Source organism: Podarcis melisellensis (genome assembly GCF_964234715.1).
Source record: "Podarcis melisellensis genome assembly, chromosome: 1".
NCBI lineage: Eukaryota > Metazoa > Chordata > Lepidosauria > Squamata > Lacertidae > Podarcis > Podarcis melisellensis.
In genome coordinates, this window is record NC_138528.1 from 74,020,190 (window position 1) to 74,039,209 (window position 19,020).

The following is a 19,020-nucleotide window of genomic DNA, read 5'->3' on the forward strand; positions in this document are numbered from 1 at the left end:
GATGAGTGATCTCTCCACCCCCAGCTCTTCAGCAAACACATTGCCTTTGACAGGTCTGGCCATACTCCCAGACCACTTGCAAACCTGCAGTGCTATGGAGAGCCTGTGTCTTTCAGAGGCATATCATACATGCCCATTTCTCCTCCACTCCTATTTCCCTAAACTCAGTAGATCCGTTTATTTTCTTTACCTCCTGTGGGATATATATATCAGGAAGGGTTGAAAGCACATTAGCAGCTGTGAAGAAATACTTCTATATTCACCTGACAAGTCAGGAGCCAATATTTGTGTCGGCCCATTTAATTTCCCCCCCATTTGTTTATGTGGGGTTGTTTAATGGTGCCTGGTAAATGAAGCAAAGCAGGGCCCCAATATTTACAAGTATGTGTAAAGGAAATAGTCAAACCAGTAGCCTAGATGTATATAGTTTATTTGAACTTGCTAAATGAGCCTATAGATGTCCTCTGGAGTCTATTAAAAAACATAAGTTTCATAGAGGTAAGATCTAAAAGTTTACTAATGGGTTAGAAATTGGCTAAGCACTAAAAAGTAAAACAGAAGAGAAGGGTCAGATGCTTAGAGCAGAAAGTTATCAGTGGGAAAGGCCTGTAATTCTGATACAGTGGTACCTCGGGTTACAGATGCTTCAGGTTACAGGCTCCGCTAACCCAGAAATAGTACCGCAGGTTAAGAACTTTACTTCAGGATGAGAACAGAAATCGTGCGGTGGCAGCGGGAGGCCCATTAGCTAAAGTGGTACCTCAGGTTAAGAACAGTTTCAGGTTAAGAATGGACCTCCGGAACGAATTAAGTTCTTAACCAGAGGTACCACTGTACAGCTTTCAAAAGATGTACTAATTGTTGATCACATGGCAGCACATAAAGATAACAAAACAACTTTCCACTGCATCAAACTGTACTGTTTGAGATGTTCTTTAAAAAAGAAACAAAACAAAAAAGCTTTTTCAAAACCATTCACTTTTCAGATACTTGGAAAGTTTTTTTTTAAAAAAAAAAGTTTAGCACTGTGAAGCGGTCCATTACTGCTATATACATGATAACTGAACATCTAAGCTTTTATCTTACCTTGGGCCAGCAATAAGTAGAATGTGACAGTGAAAGAGGTATAGACAGGGTTTGGGGGTTTTTTAAACTGCAACTTTTTAATTAAATCTTAGTAAAGCTGCCAACACAAACTTGATAAACTACTCTTTCAACTGGCAGAGTCATTGTGTTGACTTGAGATGTTGGTGTTTCTTTTTCATGCACTGCTTAATTGGCCAACTTTTATGTCCAGCTTTTGATCTTCCTTGCAGCCATCATGCTTTAGGGCAGTGATACATGTTGTGTGTCAGTCTTAATGGATAAGATACTTTCAAGGCAAGTGATTGAGGAGGTGGCACTCAGTACCCCATTAATGCTGGAGAGCATTGTGCTGTGAGTCCAAATATGGTGGCTGACTGTGCAGAAAGGGAGAGCTTTGAAACTTGGCATCCTAATTTAATTCCATCTTGTTTTAATATGCTGCCAATCCATGTTCTCTGCACTGAATTCCATTCTAGCTAATGTTTGGTGGCAGATTATATCATGCGTTTAGATATGGTTTGTTAAGGGATTTGGCATTTCCAGTTCGCTACATTTTCCACAGGACCGGCCTGTAAGGAAACTACAGGAACGTGGACGAAGATATTTTGAAAACATGTAAATACTGTACTTGGGAGCCACAAGGCATTATTGGAAATTTTACAGAAGAAAACTTCTAGGCTTGGTTTGGATTTGTCTAATAAATCAGTTTCCAGCAAAAACAGTGGAGCACATTTTGCATAGTGAAATAGTGAACGTTCCCTATGACATAAGCTTTCATGAACAAGATCCCGCTTTATCGAATGCATGATAATAGATAAAAGTTCAGGGGTTTGTCGGATATGACCATTAAGGTATCAGTTAAGTTTCCTAAAGGAATTATCCTTTGTGCATCCATGTTTCACACTTACGTTAACTCTCAGGACAGGAGTGGTTCATCATTGACATGACTACTTACTGTACTGAGATAGAAACAGTAGTTTGTGCATAAATGGTGGGGAAGAGAATGGGAGTATGTTCTTGGGTTGGCCCAGAAGCTGAGGTTGCAGCTGCTGTCTGCTTGGGCGGCAGCCTCCTTAAATGCTTGTTAACAGCAGGTGTTAATGAAGTGCTAATGAAGCAGTTTGCCAGAAGCAAACCAAAGGCGCTCACTAGCCTCTTCATCTCAACAGGAACCTCAATGGTCCCCTAGTACAAACTGGTTTATTAGATGGAGTCAAATAACCTGTAACAGATGCAGCCTTTACTTCTGGAAAGTGGGTTAGCAACACACTGATCATTTGTAGTTGCCTAGCGACTGTTACTTACACACACACACACACACACACACACTCCCCAATGGAATACTGTCCCAACACAAGCAGTACTGATACTTGCGCAATTCTATTTTCCAGCGAAATTCCAATAGAGATTCTTCCAAGTGATCTTGTTCAATATCACTGAGTATTCACAAAGAATCATAGTTGGTGATTATGGCTTTTAGTTTAATACTGAAAGTTCAGGTGATTGCTTCCACATTGGGCATGTACTGTGGTGTTGCCATACTTTGTTTACCCACTTTTTATGGGGCATCTACATGATCTCATGTACAAAACCCTCCCTCTTAGTCCTGTTCAGCTTGGTTCCCCCCAACCAAGTTCAGAAAATGGTTGTTGTCTTTAGAGCAATGACATAGCAGCACAATTTCCCCTAATGCACACAGCATGTCGTGCTCCTATGCTGTTCAGTTGTGGTGTACGGTATATTTCTGCTCGTGGGTGGGCGCCATTGAGCCAGTTATTTGGCATCTGTGATGGGGATTAATGTGGACCTAGTGGCATTAGTCACAGTGGCATGGAGGTATGGCTTTTGGTCCATTGAAGCAGAGACAGAAAGTCTTCCAGAGCATACCCATATCTGTTCACAGTCAAACAATAGATTATCTTTGTCTTGAACAAGCATATGTAAGTGAAATGTTTCATTGCTGCACACCACCCTGATATTGCAGTATATAAATGGTGGCATATAATTACTTTTACATAAAACTAAAGGTGAAATGGGTAGTATTAATTTTTGAGCAAAGCACAGCTCTCTGCCCATCAACTTGGAAGAAGAACTAATTCTCAGCTCTGTACAGAGAATTATGATTTTAGTGTTTTCCCCTGCTGCTGCCCCCCCTTTAAAGTAAGCTCAGGAATATGCTGCAAGCTCAAGGCTTGGTAGCGTGGCCTTTTCAAGGCTGGACCCACAACAGTAGAACTCCCTTATGCCAAAAAAGGAAGAAGGAAAAAAACCACCAATCCTACTTGGCTGGCCTCCTTTTTTGGAGAGCTGTAAATTCTTTTCTCTTTTCTTTTCTTTTCGTTTCTTTCTTTTTGACACTCTCTCCAGTCAGTCGGTGGTTGAGAGTTGTCATTGTGACCTCCAATTTTACGTGGAAATTGATTTGAACTTCTTATAGGTTTACATTCATAATACCTTTATTCGTTTAGATTTGAAATGTCATAATATTTTGTTATGCTTTGAGGATATAAATGCATACATGTCAGTAAAAGCCAGTGGCTTCACAGTGGAAGCCTTAACCAGTCAGGTATCAAAACAGCACATGAAAAGCCCCTGTCTTTGCCTGTCCTGTCTAGCCCCCTGAAACCCAGCTTGTAAACTACAGGTCCTGCATGCGGAATCTTGGAGCTCTGACAAAGACTGTGTTAGTGCCCAATCTGCCAGTTCTGCACTCTTCCACCCACCCTCTTTCCTCTTATGCTTCCTGAAACAACTCAGAGAGGGGTGCCTTTGTGAGCACACCCTGATCAATCCCTTCAAGGAAAGGGGATGGATTAAGGTGAGATGCAGCAGGAAGAGGGATGTCTTCCCTGGTTTTTTCTTTTCTCTTTTCTTCTAGAAACATCATACAGAAGATAGGAGAATGGTGGCTATGTTTGCTGTCAGGGGCTAGCCCAGGGGCCAGCAAACTTTTTCAGCAGGGGGCCGGTCCACTGTCCCTCAGACCTTGTGGGGGGGGGCAGACTATATTTTGGAAAAAAAATATGAATTAACTCCTATGCCCCACAAATAGCCCAGAGATGCATTTTAAATAAAAGCACACATTCTACTCATGTAAAAACACCAGGCAGACCCCACAAATAACCCAGAGATGCATTTTAAATAAAAGGACACATTCTACTCATGTAAAAGCACGCTGATTCCTGGACCGTCCGCAGGCCAGATTTAGAAGGCGATTGGGCCGGATCCGGCCCCCGGGCCTTAGGTTGCCTACCCATGGGCTAGCCTGTCCTTCACTCCTGTACAAAGTGGCCCCAGTGGAAGTGTAATCGCCAGCCAGAATCTTAGATGTTTCTGAGTGCTTCATTCAGAGAGAGAGACTGAGCCAGGTCACATGGCTGAGTGAATTGTATTCCAAGCCTGTGTTCTATAACATTTTGTTTAGCAATGTCATCATCAGAAGACTTGTTTTCCTGATTCTATAATTATTCTTTGGAATGCACTCCCACCCACTGTCTTCCCTCCCCCCACACTGCCAAGACAGCTTTTGTAACAATTGGACCAAGAGCAAGAAACTCATTGTGTGGGGCTGCTGGGGGTGGGCGGGGAGAGGAGAGGCATTTAGCAAATTTCTACATACAAAAATGGCAAAAGTACTGTGTCACGTCATAATTCAATGCTTGCAAATAGAAAGGAGGTGTGTGTATAACATAAGAGCCTGTTCCCAGTTAATATTTATTTCCTTTTAAGAAAACTGATTTTATTATTATTTTTCTGACAGAGCTACCTAAAGAAGTCATGCAATGGAAAGATGGGAAGTTTCCATTGTTGTAGATCACAGGAATCCTGTGAACTGCAACTCCCATCACTCTGAACCAGCATGGCCAATAGTCTGGGGTGGTGGAAATTGTAGTCCAACAACATCTGGAGTGCCAGAAGTTCCTCACCCCTGTTGTAGATGTTCCTTCTCACCAGCTGGAGCTTTTGATAAATCAAATGCTGAAGTACAAAGTGCTTTCAGTATTTCAGACACTTCTTGATTGCTTTCACAAATTGTGTTGTGCCAGTCAGTGTCGACGTTGCAGGGAGCAGCTGCTGTAATGTTTGCATGGGCCCTGGTTGTCCGCATGCTAGGAGGACTTGCACTGCAAATGTGCAACAAAAGATGCTTATTTTTCTTAAAGTACCCGCAGGATTCACCCAAGTGCTAAAGAGAGAGCATAGGAAGTCCTGACAAGAAGCAGGGTCTACTGTCCAAGGGGCTTGCTCAGCTGCGACAAGCCAAGGAGTGAATTAAATAACATTAAAAGATAAGAAACTGAGCTCGTACATCTCAGTGTAGTGACCTCTCCATTGATAAATGGTATATTTATGGTACCTCAGTTCTAAACCAGGTCTTTAAACACATTATCAACCTTTTGCTTGATTGTTGGGAGGTGGAGGTTTTTTTTTAATTGGAGGAAGGTCCAATTAAAAATGGGAGGAAGGTCAATTTTGAGCAGTTCAACTGGGCAGAGAATACATACATATGACCTGAAAATGATAGACTATAGTATGTTATAAAATATGACCTGATTTTTCATTAAGAAACTCCAACCGTAATTCCAGTAGCGTGGGTTGTCAGCACCCGGGGCAAGGCAAGTAATTTGCGCCCCCTAACCCATGGATTTGCGCACCCTAACCCTAACCCCCAGATGTTGCGCCCGGTGCGGCCGGGCCCCCCTGCACCCCCACGCTACGCCACTGCGTAATGCAGAGGGGACATGACTGCATAGGGTACTTACTCCCCCTCCTAAAAATAGTTTCAGGAAGCAGTGTTCAGAAATAGAGTAAATAACAGGTTTGCTTGGCTAAACCTACTTTACCAGTGAAAATGTTACGCAGTTTCAGGAAACAGTTCTAAATGCTAGGAAAGCAAATGTGATTGTCCTCTAATGTTCTTCTTCCCCAGTTTTGCTGCAGTACACTGGCATGATACATTGACCAGGGGGTCAAGCGATATGTTCTGAGGGCTAACAGGAGCAGCATTCAGCGTACTGCCTCTGTTTAAACACTGCCCCTCTTCTCCAGTGTAGTTTCATTGTACTTTTCTAAACTCCAACCCACATATGATAATAATCAACCCCATATTTGTTACAATAACAAGTCTCATTAGAACACTGGTTCCAATCATGGAGCGGCGGGTGGGAGGGAGGGTTTATTTAATGCTGGTGACTTCATCTGGAGTGATGTCACTGTTAAGGAAAAACACTGAACTCCCATGAAACAGTTCAGCCTTGGATTCCTTGCCCTTGTAAATCGTTGGCTTTAAAGAGACAAAGCATCCCATCCAGCACATCTAATCCTGGATGGTTTTCCATAGAACTAGGAGCCGTTCAGTCCATGAGCAGACTTAGAAAGCATCAGGGCATAAAGGCAATTAAAGAATACTGAGTATATGCTTGTCCAGTGTCCTTGTCACAGCAGAACAAACATTAGGCCCCACTGCCTTATCAAGCTCTCCTCTGTCACCAGTGTGGAGTACTCTTACAGTCCACACAAGTTTAGGAACTAGGAGCCAGGCCTCAATATCAGCTTCCTTCACTTCTCCCTTTATGATTGTTGCGCTGGTGTCAAAAAGCATGAAATGTAAAGGAGAGCAGAGCAGAGTGCAAAGGCCATAGAAGCTGGGTGCAGAAAGGGTGGCAGTCTGTGGAGCAGGAGATTCGGATATGTTCAGGCCAACGGGTTAGGAAACTAGGAAGGTGCTGCACACTGAGTCAGGCCCATTGGTCCATCTAGCTCAGTATTGTCTACACTGACTGGCAGTGGCTCTCTGGGGTTTCAGATGACATTCCCAGTGCTACATGGAGATGGCAAGGATTGAACCTGGGATGTTGTGCATGCAAATGGGGACTAGAGGGCCAGCAGTGGCAAGTGGCAAAGAGCTTACACGTTGGAGAGTTGAGCGTGCAGTGGGGTGCTCACACCAGCAGGGCAACTGGGGATGGCAGCAGTGCCATATTTTAAGAGACAAAATGTGAGAAAGTGACACATTGGGATTTGATAGCAAGAGGAGTTTTTTCTGAATTAACCACTGGCCTTACAAAACCTTCCTTGCCCTCATAAAAATGGATAACTTTGTTGCGACAATTAATTTCATTTAAATTGTTCCCCGGCTGACCTGGAATGAATACAGTGGTACCTCGGGTTAAGAACTTAATTCGTTCTGGAGGTCCGTTCTTAACCTGAAACTGTTCTTAACCTGAAGCACCACTTTAGCTAATGGGGCCTCCTGCTGCCGCCGCGCTGCCGGAGCACGATTTCTGTTCTCATCCTGAAGTAAAGTTCTTAACCTGAAGCACTATTTCTGGGTTAGCGGAGTGTGTAACCTGAAGCGTCTGTAACCTGAAGCGTCTGTAACCTGAGGTACCACTGTACTTCTGTGCATTCTGTTATATGCATTGTGTGGTTGGTGTTGGCATGAAAAGGTGTTGGGAGGCAAAGTCTAGTTGAGCCCTGGTTCCAGCTTAACGAATGGGCAAATGTCGTGGTGCAGATTTGCTGTTAAAAACAATGCTTTCATGATGGAGCAGGAGCTGGGCAATGGCCAGAAATAAGGACAGCTTGGGACTCCTGTCCAGAACAGTCTTTAATGAGATACATAGTTTTCTCCTGGGTGTGGAGGTGGTGGAGAGGTGAAGTTCAAAGAGTTTCAGGAAGAGGATGTAATGTACTGCACTGCCACCCCGATCACAAGGGAGATGCAATGGATTGTGCAGGAAACTGCCGGCTCAGACATTAGCTGTTCAGGCTAGTACTCTGCCCACTATACCACACTTCCTTCTGCTTTCTGTTGGTGCTTTGGGACCAAGCTTGTATCAAATGGATGAGCAGGGCTGCACAGCCTTCTAAAGCTTCAGTTTGCTGTGCAGATATATTGACTTGCAAAAACAAAAGGCACCAGAGCTGCTTCTTTTACCCCTGCAGCCTGCCATTCACTAGGGTGGTTGGAGGAAGCGGGGAAAGGGATGTTGTCCCTTTAAGCAGCTGAGCGAACCATATGCCAGTAGCGTAGCCCTTGAGTTAAACTGCATGTCTGTGTGCTGAGTAAGGAATGCGGTTGCATGCCTGACCCGTTAGCTATGACTGCTCCTTAGTGGATCAGCACGGCTGTTGCTCATGTGCTGATCTCATTCAGCCTCATTGGAGCTGGCGCTGCACATACACAAGGAGTGGAGAGAGGGGGAGAATCGTTCTGCTGAGAAGGAGCAGGAATATTCCTGTCCTGCTCCCTCCCCTTTTTTATTTCTCCAAGAAGCTGGATCTAGGGGTGTTTCGGGCTCCCCTACTTTTTTGGGGGAAATAAGGAGGCTTCCACCCACCCACCTCTGGCAACTGTTGTTTTGCGAGGGCAGGAGGTAGCTCTTGGAGAGAGACGCAGCGCAGCTGCCTGGATGCCTTTGGATGTTATGATTGCTCCCTCTGAGGACCAGTTCTGGCCAGACATGCACAAAGAGCAGATGAAGCTGAAAATCAGGGTGAGACGGATGAAGGAGAGCAGGGAGATGCGAGGTTGGTTCCCTGGATTTCCCATCCCTTTTAGATGGGGGGTGTGCATGAGAAGTGAATGGGGATGGGACTGGAGTGTGCTTGGGGGGTGCGGGGGGGGGATGGAGGAATTGATTCTTTTGCCTGAACCATGTCTCCTGCCTCCTGAGTGTGCCAAGTGGGGAGGGGATTGGCAGCTGGCATCTTGCCATCACAGAACTGGGACAAGTTTAAAATTCTGGCGGCAGGAGGGGGAGAATGCCCATCATTTCTCCAGCCTTCGCAGATGCAGGACACAACAGGCAGCAATCCTAAGCATGCGCATGAAAATCTCATTCGTGAGACTTACTTCTGAGTCAACATGTTCAGAATTGGGCTTTTGGAATGTGACAGAGTAACACTCCCCCTTTCCCAGAATAATCAGAAAATGTGCTGCTCTTTCAGTGTAGGTCTTCTCTCTCTCTGTCTGTCTGCTGCAAAAAGATGGGCATTGGGTGATGCTTGCCTTGAGTCCCTCTGTGTTCCTGCATGTGCAGTGCTGCAGCACTCATCTAGAAAAAAGAGTTGCTTCCCCTTTAACAGGGTCTGGATTTTTAAAAAAAGGATGGGGGGGGGGACTTAATTTCACAATGAACTGGGATTGTTAAAACTGGAATATAATGGGAAACTCAGAGGAGTGAGGCAGATTCTTCCTTTCTTATGTAACTCACCACATTCTCCAGGGCAGAAGGGTAGGGAGCTGTGGAAATTTCCTGGGGACATCTCCATGCATGAGAAAGCATCTTGCATTCACTGCTACCTTCTTTAGAGGTCACTTTCTATCAAGTGGATGTGCAGATGGAAGGAAAGGAAGGAAAGGAGGAATTGCCTTCTAGAAAGGCAGAATAAGAGAAGAGGCATCGAGGAAGGTGGGGGCACTATGCTGTCCCTAGCTTTAGATCTTGTGCATTTGCTTTGCTGCTCAATATGCCTGACTGCATTTCTCTACTGAGAATGACTCCTTTATTGAAAAGGCATCCATAGTGGTTTATTACTCGCAGGGCTAGCCCGAGAGGTGAGAGGAGAAATGAAAAGCAGCTTTAAAAAAGTAGAATGACCTACTTTTACCAAACGATGGAACCATGAAACTTTCCCACAGCCCTTGCACTCTTTACAAAATCAGAATTCTCCTGCAGCGCTTGGAAGCCCTTTTGTGTCATGAGATGCATAGCCCAGCGATTGTGTCATTAGTAATAAGTCATTTATGGAAATGACACATTTTTCTTTACTTAGAACCAGTAGAGCTGGTCCTGGTGAAGCACATTTACCAGAGGAAAATCTAGACCAGCAACTCAGGAGGGCTGATTCTTTCAAGGGTGTTATTGCCCAATGCTTAAAAAAATAATAATATTGGTGTTAATGGTTGCTTTCCTATTTACGTAAGGTCTTGCACCTTGGAGAAATATAACAGTTGGCAAAGATTCAAAAAACGAAGCATGACTAACTTGAGGACAGGGAATGTGGAGTTCCCCCCCACTCTCCCTTATGGATTCTTCTTTCTGTTGTACACGCAACCTAAAACTGCCTGCCCAACAGATGTTAGTTAGCTCAGTAAAAGCAAGAAGCATACTTACTTCTATCCTCTGATACTAGTATAGACAATCAGAACTGGCTATATGCTGCATATAACATGTCTAAAACATTTTTGTGTGTGACAAGGGGGAGCATAGAATGGGTAGAAGTGTGCATAGAGGTTTGGGTCTTTGTATGGTGGTGAACTAAGCTTCCTGTTCCTTCAGCTAGGAAGAATTTAGATGTGATAGTCTTTCATCTGACAAATGATTGAGCTTCCTCACACAATGGCAGTGTCAAAATTGTCTGAATTGGGGGGGAACAGAAAGCAATCACCCCAGAGTTAAAGATACCTGATGATGATGATGATGATAATGATGATGCCACCAGCAAAAGTGCCACCAGCCATGATGACAAAGGCATGAGAACAGAGATTACTTGATGCAGCTCAGGAAGATGGTGAGAGTCAATATAGCAGGGGGCTGTGAGGGGAACAGCTGCAAAGACCAACCGAGCCCTTTCACTGCAGTAATAGAATTCAAATAGGAACTTGATGAGGTAAGATCCTAAAGCCATTTAAAATGAGGGATCAGGGGAGGCAGTCTCCAGAGACCTAAGAGAGAGTGCCAGTTCTTCCCCCCCCCCTTTTCAGAAAGCTGCTTTAACTGCCATTTTAGAAGCCGGTGTTTGGCTCTGGCGAAACAGCAAGTGTTGCCCTTTCAAAAGGGGCCAGTGAGGCTGCATTGAAAAAATGTGCTGAACATTCCATCCGCTTTGATACATACGAAAAGGGGCTTTATGTGGAATTGGCCAATGTCCAGCAATGGGTGAGCTAATCGAGCCGATATAAGGAGTAGAACACCATTTGTTACTTGAGGAAGGAAGTCAGAACTGACGTTTGCTAATCCTAGAAGGGGTGGGGAAAGCAGCCAAGTGTCCTTTCCTCGTGAATTTCAGAGAATATTTTGCTGTTTCAGGTCTTGATATATCCCATCCACACTCTTCAGTTATGACAGCTCTCCCTTACTTAGCCTAATAAGAACAGAGGCCAAATTCCCATAGCATTATAGTGTGATCTACCTCTGTCACTTGCTTGTTCTGCTGTTACTCCATACTCAAAAATGCATACCTGTGTATGGGAGTGAAGGTGTGAAGTAGCCCTGGAAGTGGTGTCACTGCTCTCCTCCTACTTATTTAGCTATGTTGAGAGAGTAACAATGCTCCAGTGTGACAGCTAAGCAGGGTTTTGTATGTGACCAAAACATATAGCTCATGCTGGAGGACTCTGCTTTGTGTGGGAACAAAAGAACCAAAATCAGGGCTGTTGTCTTGCACGTAAAGGCAAGACAGCAGAGCAGACAGCAGAGCAGACCATCTAGTTGCAAAAAGGAAGTAATGGTTGTGAAAGCCAAGGAATTTTCTATGGCAGGACTGAGTAAGATTTTCAAGTGCTGTGATTTCATCATTGGCGAGGCTTGTAATGGAAGCCGTCCTTAAGCAAAAGTACCCCCTCCCCGCCACAGCCACCGCACACCCCTAATGTAAGAGATCGAAGCTAGAATGTAGGAGACATTTACAGGAGGAAACACAGAATGAAGGTGTTTTGATACAGGCACACAGTTCCCCTTTTGTGGCTTATCTGTTCCTGACACTTATTTACCTGTTCATCTCTTCCATACTTAAGGCACTGAGTTAACTGCTGTTGAATAAAGTGTGTGGTGAGTTAATAATAATAATAATAATAATATCAGCACTACCACTGGCTTGGTAATGGATGATTTTCACATATGGGGAGAAGTGAAAATGACATTGAACCGTATATCTTGAATTCAGTAAGCCTTTTGACAAAGTCCCCCATTATATTATTGGGGAGAAGCTAGTAATATAAGGGCTGGACAAGGTCACTGTTAGGTGGATTTGTAGCTAACTGAACCCCAAGAGTGCTGACTAATGGTGCCTCATCATCTTGGGAAAAAGGGACAAGTGGGGTGCTGCAGGGTTCTGTCCTAGGCCCATTGTTGTTCAGCGTCTTTATAAATAACTTGGATGAATGAACTAAGGGGATGCTCATGAAATTTGCAGACAACGCCAAGCTGGGAGGGGTAGCCAATGCCTCGGAAGACAGAATCAGGATTCAAAATGACCTTAATAGATTGGGAAACTGGGCCAAAACTAACTAAATGAATTCCAATAGGGAGAAATATCAGGTTCTATACTTAGGCAGGAAGAACCAGCTGCACAAATATAAGATGCTGGGCACCTGGATTGCCAGTAGTACATGTAAAAAGGATCTAGGGGTCTTAGTAGATCACAATTTGAACATGAGTCAACAGTGTGATGCAGCAACAAAAAAGGCTAATGCTGTTCTATGCTGTGTCAACAGAAGTACAGTGGTACCTCCGGTTGCGAATGGGATCCGTTCCGGAGCTCTGGTCGCATCCTGAGGAATTTGCAAAAGGAGATGATGCTTCTGTGCATGCATGTGACATGGTTTAACTCTTCTGTGCATGTGTGCAGTACATAGAGCACTTCTGCGCATGCGTGCGGTGAGAAACCCTGCAAAATATTTCTGGGTTTGCCGCATACATATCCCAAAGGATACATAACCGGAGGTGAACGCAAGTAGAGGTACCACTATATAGTGTTCCAATCAAGGGAAGTTATAGTCCCACTCTATTCTGCCTTAGGCAGACCACACTTGCAGTACTGTTCTGGGCACTACAATTTAAGAAGGATATTGAGGAACACGTGCAGAGAAGGGTAACCAAGATGATAAAGAGTTTGGAAACCAAACCTTATGAGGAATGGTTGTGGGAATTGGGTATGTTTAGCCTGGAAAAGAGGAGATTAAGAGGAGATATAATGGCCATCTTCAAATATCTAAAGGGCTGTCACATAAAATATGGAACAAGCTTGTTTTCTCCTGCTCTGGAGTGTAGAACCCGAACCAACGGCTTCAAGTTAAAAGAAAGGAGATTCCAACTAAACCTCAGGAAGAACTTTCCAACAGTAAGAGCTGTTTGACAGTGGAATGGGCTTCCTCAGGTGGTGGTGGACTCTCCATTTAATAGTTTCAAGCAGTGGTTGAATGGCCATTTGCCATGGATGCTTTAGTTGAGATTCCTGCATTGTAGTTGGACTCGGTGAATGTCAGGATCCCTTCCAACCCTACAATTCTTTGATTCACCAGTCTAAGCTGCCTTTAGTGCTTTTCAGCATTTTTTATTTTTTTCTAAAGTTATATTCAAGGGCTTAACGTGTTGGAATAGTTAGGAAATTCATTTCAAAACCGATAGACTTCATTTTCTTCATTGTAGATGAGCAATTAAGGGGCGGATATTCTAACACAGGCATAGGCAAACTCAGCCCTCCAGATGTTTTGGGACTACAACTCCCATCATCCCTGACCACTGGTCCTGTTAGCTAGGGATGATGGGAGTTGTAGTCCCAAAACATCTGGAGGGCCGAGTTTGCCTATGCCTGTTCTAACACCACATACATAGCATGATACATACCCTTTGTACTTTGGATCAGTCAATATTAAAGAATTACCACCCTGATTTCATATGTAGTATCACTAAAGTTAATTAGAATCCCCATCTCACCCACACTCATGCACTGAAAACCTGCAGGCTGGGGGAAATGCACCTTTTCACAAATCTGACTCGACAATGGTAGGGTGGTATAAGGATTTACATTGTCACTAAACTGAGCTCAAGTGATTTTAAGTAGATGCATTTTGTCATTCTGCCCACCTATGGCTTAAATGGGGGTGGGGTCCTAGCTAGGCAGTGTAGACTTCTTTATTTCCTCTTAAGTAATAATGTTTAGTTTTGTCTCAGGGTAAAGGAAGGTTTTCAGCAAGGTGATTGGGCCGCATCCAGCCCATGGGCCTTAGGTTGCCTACCCCTGGTCTAAATCTTACCCTAGAGTAGGTGCCCAAATCTCTAGTCACAGGTAGTTTTAAATGCTTTATCAACCAGACTTGCCTAGCAGATGGCTTCAAGCTCTATTGTCTGAGGGGATCACATATCCTTAAAGTACATAAGATGGAAGATGATATACCACTAGCTGCAGTTAAACAAATACAAGGCCCTGAATCATTTGACATCCTTTTACAGTTGCCTAGTCTTTGCTGTCCAAGAGAAGCCACAAGATATATTATTTCTGAGCTAGTTGCTAAACCCAAAGCCAAACTTGTCTCAGAACCTGTTTGCGGGGGAGATCTTCCTCCACTCATTGATAGGCAGCTGGCTGGTTGCAGTGTCTTTTTCACCTAAAGAACAGTGTGAAAATGCATGTGCACCACAAAGAAAGCTAAGGCTGCATCTGCTCCCTCCTCTGCCACCACACTGACATGACAAAAAACATGAGGGGTTTGGAGGTATATTGTTCTCTAGATAATGGACTGTGAAGTGCAGGCCTCATTCAAGAGTTCCATACAGATGCTGGCACAATGATTGCATCAATGGCTGAGCAAGCCTTTTGTCCAGATCCTGTGGCTTGGTTTTAAATTGGTGCAGGAGTGACGTACAATCGATCAATGCCACAATGCAGATTGCAAGGGCTGGTTGCACACCGGCGCATAATGATGTTAAACTAACCTGCTGCTTTGTTCCTGTGTGAAAACAGCTAGGAGAAAAAAAAAGATGAATTGTGAATAATCAGTGGAGTTATCTTGGATGCTGTGATTGCTGGCCATTATTCCTGTATTTTCAAGGGATATTTCTAATGTGTAGGCTCAATGCTTGTTCCTGGTTTCATAGACCAGGGATCCAGATATGCTTTATGCAAACAAGCCCAATATATTTTAATTGTTATCGCAGCCAAATAATAATGTATGCTTGTTCAATACATTAATTCAAAGTGAGTATCTTTATTTAAATCACTGATTTAAGACTGTCTTTTTATTGGTGATGTAATTCATATTTCTAACAGCCTTAATTTAAATCAATCCACCTTAGGGGGGGGAAGGACATTTAAACATGGAATCCAATTGTAAAAGAGTAAAGAACAGAGGGCAGGGGAAAGAAATGTTTAAGATTAAGGAAGCAAATATTTAGAAAACTAAGATGTTCAATCTCAAAGAAGGGAAGAGGGAGCAAGAAAAGAAAATATAACAAGAGGAGCATGAGTGAGATATGTTGAAGGAACAAGAGAAAATTAAAGTAACACATTTGTCAAAGTAGGAGCAGTTAGCAGCTGTTGCATGGCAGATAGATTCCACCAAAATAGGAGACAACATCATTAGGAGAAAGGCAAGTTGGCACGGCAGGGTTAGGAGATGAATAAAGAGAAATAATATTTGACAAAAGGTGGCAAGGATTAGATGATGAGCAAAAAAATTGGGGTGGGGTGGGGGGAGAAGCAGAAAGAAAAATAAGTATTTTGTGACCAAATATTCAAACATGACCACTGGAAACCAAGAGAAATCAAGAGCTGTTGCCAAAGGAGATCAGTGGACAGGTTAGAAGAAAAGTGAAGGAAAAGAATGAGCTGTAAATGAACTGACTGCTCTGCAAGGGAACACAGAAGAATAAGTGGGGAAAGAAATCAAGGGCAGAAGAAAAGATTAGGAAGAAGAAGAAAAAGAATCCAAATCAATACAAAACTAAGCAAGGGAGTAGTTGAATTTAGAAGTAGAAATCACAGAGGTAATTAAATTGTAGTTAGGAAGAGGAAGACAGAATTGCAAAGACAGCACTGCAAAGTAATAACTAAATCTAGAGCAATCTTGGGGAACTAGGGGATTTCCATGGAACTGTAGGGAAGTCAGTATGTGCCAATATTTACAAAGGCGGACAATCTTTGGTGTAGAGGAATAATAGATTGGCTTCCGCATGATCAAAAAGATGCTAAGTGCTTAAAACATAAATAGCCACCAGGCACCACATTATGGTGGAAACTAGTTCTTTTCCAGCAAATAGACTTTTTGATACTTTGATGATGATGATGATATTTCTTTCACATTTCTGGTTTTCATACTATGGTTATTACAGAAGAGAAGGCTTTCTTAGTGATCAGGCACTAACCTGGGGCTTGCAAGTCTAGCTTCATTGACTTCAGTCTCATGGATGGAAAAGACGGCATCTGCCTGAACTCTGGGGACTTTCTTCAGAGTTTTCCCAGGCAGCTGCTACCAGCTGGGCTCACTAGGCTGAGAAAGTGATAAACCACGAATGAGTTAGTTGGGTGTTGTGTCTGGAGAAAACCTTTTCCGTGTGTTCTTTGGGAGTGCAGCCATTAGCTGCTGTGCCACAGATTTCCTGTGTGGCCTTGGAAAAACCTGCTCTGTGTAGCATGCGAGATAAAAGTAACATTTCCACCTCACTCTAATGCTGTGAACAGTGATATGCTCAGGACTGCAGGTGTTCTTCCCCTGTCCGTCCCCCTAATATTCTTAAGAGGGTCTCTTCTCCAGTCTTCAGAGAGTAGCTGGAAGTGGCGAGGCAGAAAAAGGTCCTCCTTTCCTTCCACACTGCAGTTTTAATCTGAAAACTTAGGCGCAGTACTACACCCAGAACTCAGAAACCACTCATGCTATTGAAATTCCCTGTCGCAAAATGCACCTAGAACAATGGGAGTTTCTAACATTGCACTTGACCCTATGCAAATTGCCATAACAAACCTTCTTTATGTAGCTTGAGAGACAAAGTGCAAAATTTCCAACTGTACCTGTGGTCCAGCAAATTCCCAACAAATCATTTGCAATGAACATGGGGTAGAGTACAGACTGGGAGAAATGATGTTGGTTGCACAAAGAATGACTGGGTAAATCCAGCCTCTCTAATGGCCTAAACAAGACAAGGATTAAGAAAGCTGTCTTCTGTGTCATTTAAAAGCATGGTCTTATTTCTCTTGGATGGTGTGAGGCAGGATTATTTAATGTCTCCAAGATGCTTAAATAGAAAGGTTGATTCATGAGTAGCTTGACTGCTAAAATGGGGGCTGCATGTGGAGTAGTCCTAACCCTTTTCTGCTGACACCCAGGTGGTGCCCCTGTGATGTCCTAATCACTTGTAACCTTTGTATCATATGTTTTAAAAGAGTGAGAGAAGCAGGAGCCAAGTGTTCTCTCCATATTAAATCCCATATCTACTCTCAGGTTATAGGACACTTTTACTGGAGTTTTGGGTGCTCTGCAGTCCCTGAAATCAGTGGATGCCCTAAAAAAAAAGCTCCAAGTCACTGCTTGCATTACCAGAGTTTGGACTAGATAACCCTTGTGGTCCCTTCCATCTCTATAGTTATATCATTCTGTGCTTGGTAATCTTGTCTAAACCCTCCAGGAAATCTACAGCTCTGGCCAGCCTCAGGATTTTTGACCAGATCTCCTATTGGAGAGAGCACTTATAAGTAATCTGAGAACTCTTTCCGCCCACGCTGTCCCACATACAGATGCACTCCCTCTCTTAATTCCACTCATGCCAAGATAATACCACTCCTAGGCCATATAGCTTGACAAATAAAAGAACCACAACTGTACAAGGCCTGGACTTTTGTTATTCCCTGACCCTCCACTTGCTTGATCTGATGCTAGAAGGGCAACTAGCAAGTGTTAATAGCAAAGCCAACCCAATCATCAGTCATGTCTGGAATTCTGCTTGTGGCCTTTGCATTTTTTGCATTAAGCTATGTTGACTTCTGAAGATTAAAAGAGGTTTTAAGGCCACTATTGTGGCTGAGAGGTCTGTTCCCCCCCCCTCATTCCTTTGAAGGATTGCTTAAACCCCACGTTTAGATTAAGGAAATTAACTATTTAATTGGATATTTAACCCCCACCCCTGTTCCAGTGGGACTCAGGCAGACTTAATGTTTCTTTATTCTATCCAATAAATTAGCTTATGCAGCCTTTGCAAGATCATGCTCATAATGAGGCCTGTATCTCTGAAACAAAAGCTTGTTGGGATAGGAGGACGTGTGCCAAGAGTAATATCAGATGCTGGGCCCTCCTTCCCTCAATGAATCCCCACTGGCATTCTTAATAGACCCTGCATGCTTGCTTGCATTTTCCTGAACAAAACTAGCAGTGAATCTGCTGACAGTTAAATTCCCTCCTCCTGTATTTTCTAGTAAGGCTGTTAGAGATAAGAGCAGCCTGGGTCTGAGCAGATTTCTCAGTGCCCCAATTCCTCTCAGTTGAAAATGGGCATAATAGGCAAGTAAATGAATGGCATGTTTCTCCATCTGCAAAGATCCTAAAACCTCAAGGGGGACATTTTTGCTGAAATGAATGGGAGCTGTGCAAGAGCTTAGCAGTGCCCAGTGGACTGAGCCCTAAGACAGAGCTACTGCTCCAACATGGCAAGAAGAAGAAGAGGAGTTTGGATTTGATATCCCGCCTTTCACTCCCTTTAAGGAGTCTCAAAGCGGCTAACATTCTCCTTTCCCTTCCTCCCCCACAACAAACACTCTGTGAGGTGGGTGGGGCTGAGAGACTTAAAAGAAGTGTGACTAGCCCAAGGTCACCCAGCAGCTGCATGTGGAGGAGCAGAGACGCGAACCCGGTTCCCCAGATTACGAGACTACCGCTCTTAACCACTACACCACACTGGCTCTCAGGTATTACTGAGAGGGTATTACTTAAATTAGGAAGTGGTAGGGCACAACCCTGCACTACATGACCTCCTTCCTATGACACCCTGCAGCATAGTGACAACTGGCAACCGCATCACTCTGCAATACAGATTACAACAGGGCAAGAAGTGATGCAGTGATGCATAGCACATGTATGACCAATTCACACCACAGTACAGATTATTTAGCGCATGCCCAGTGTAAAATCAACCCATAGCTTTGTGCTCCAGGACATGCAACCTTGTTTCTTTGTCTCTTGCATCTATTGGGAGACAAAAAAAGCAAGCAAAAAACAAC

At 43.7% G+C, this 19,020-nt stretch overlaps 1 protein-coding gene across 4 annotated transcripts in view; it reads left to right on the forward strand.

Moving 5' to 3' along the window:
• Positions 1–19,020, forward strand: part of DUSP8 (dual specificity phosphatase 8) — an 82,392-nt gene that overhangs the window by 45,279 nt on the left and 18,093 nt on the right. Inside the window, exon 1 of one of the 4 annotated variants that reach the window (XM_081903835.1) lies at positions 8,195–8,619. The exons of the other annotated variants lie outside the window; for them this stretch is intronic. Within the exon in view, the coding sequence (XP_081759961.1) occupies positions 8,502–8,619 (118 nt within the window). The 5' untranslated portion in view covers positions 8,195–8,501. Of the gene's footprint in view, positions 1–8,194; positions 8,620–19,020 lie in introns of those variants that run through there. 4 annotated transcript variants of the gene reach the window in all.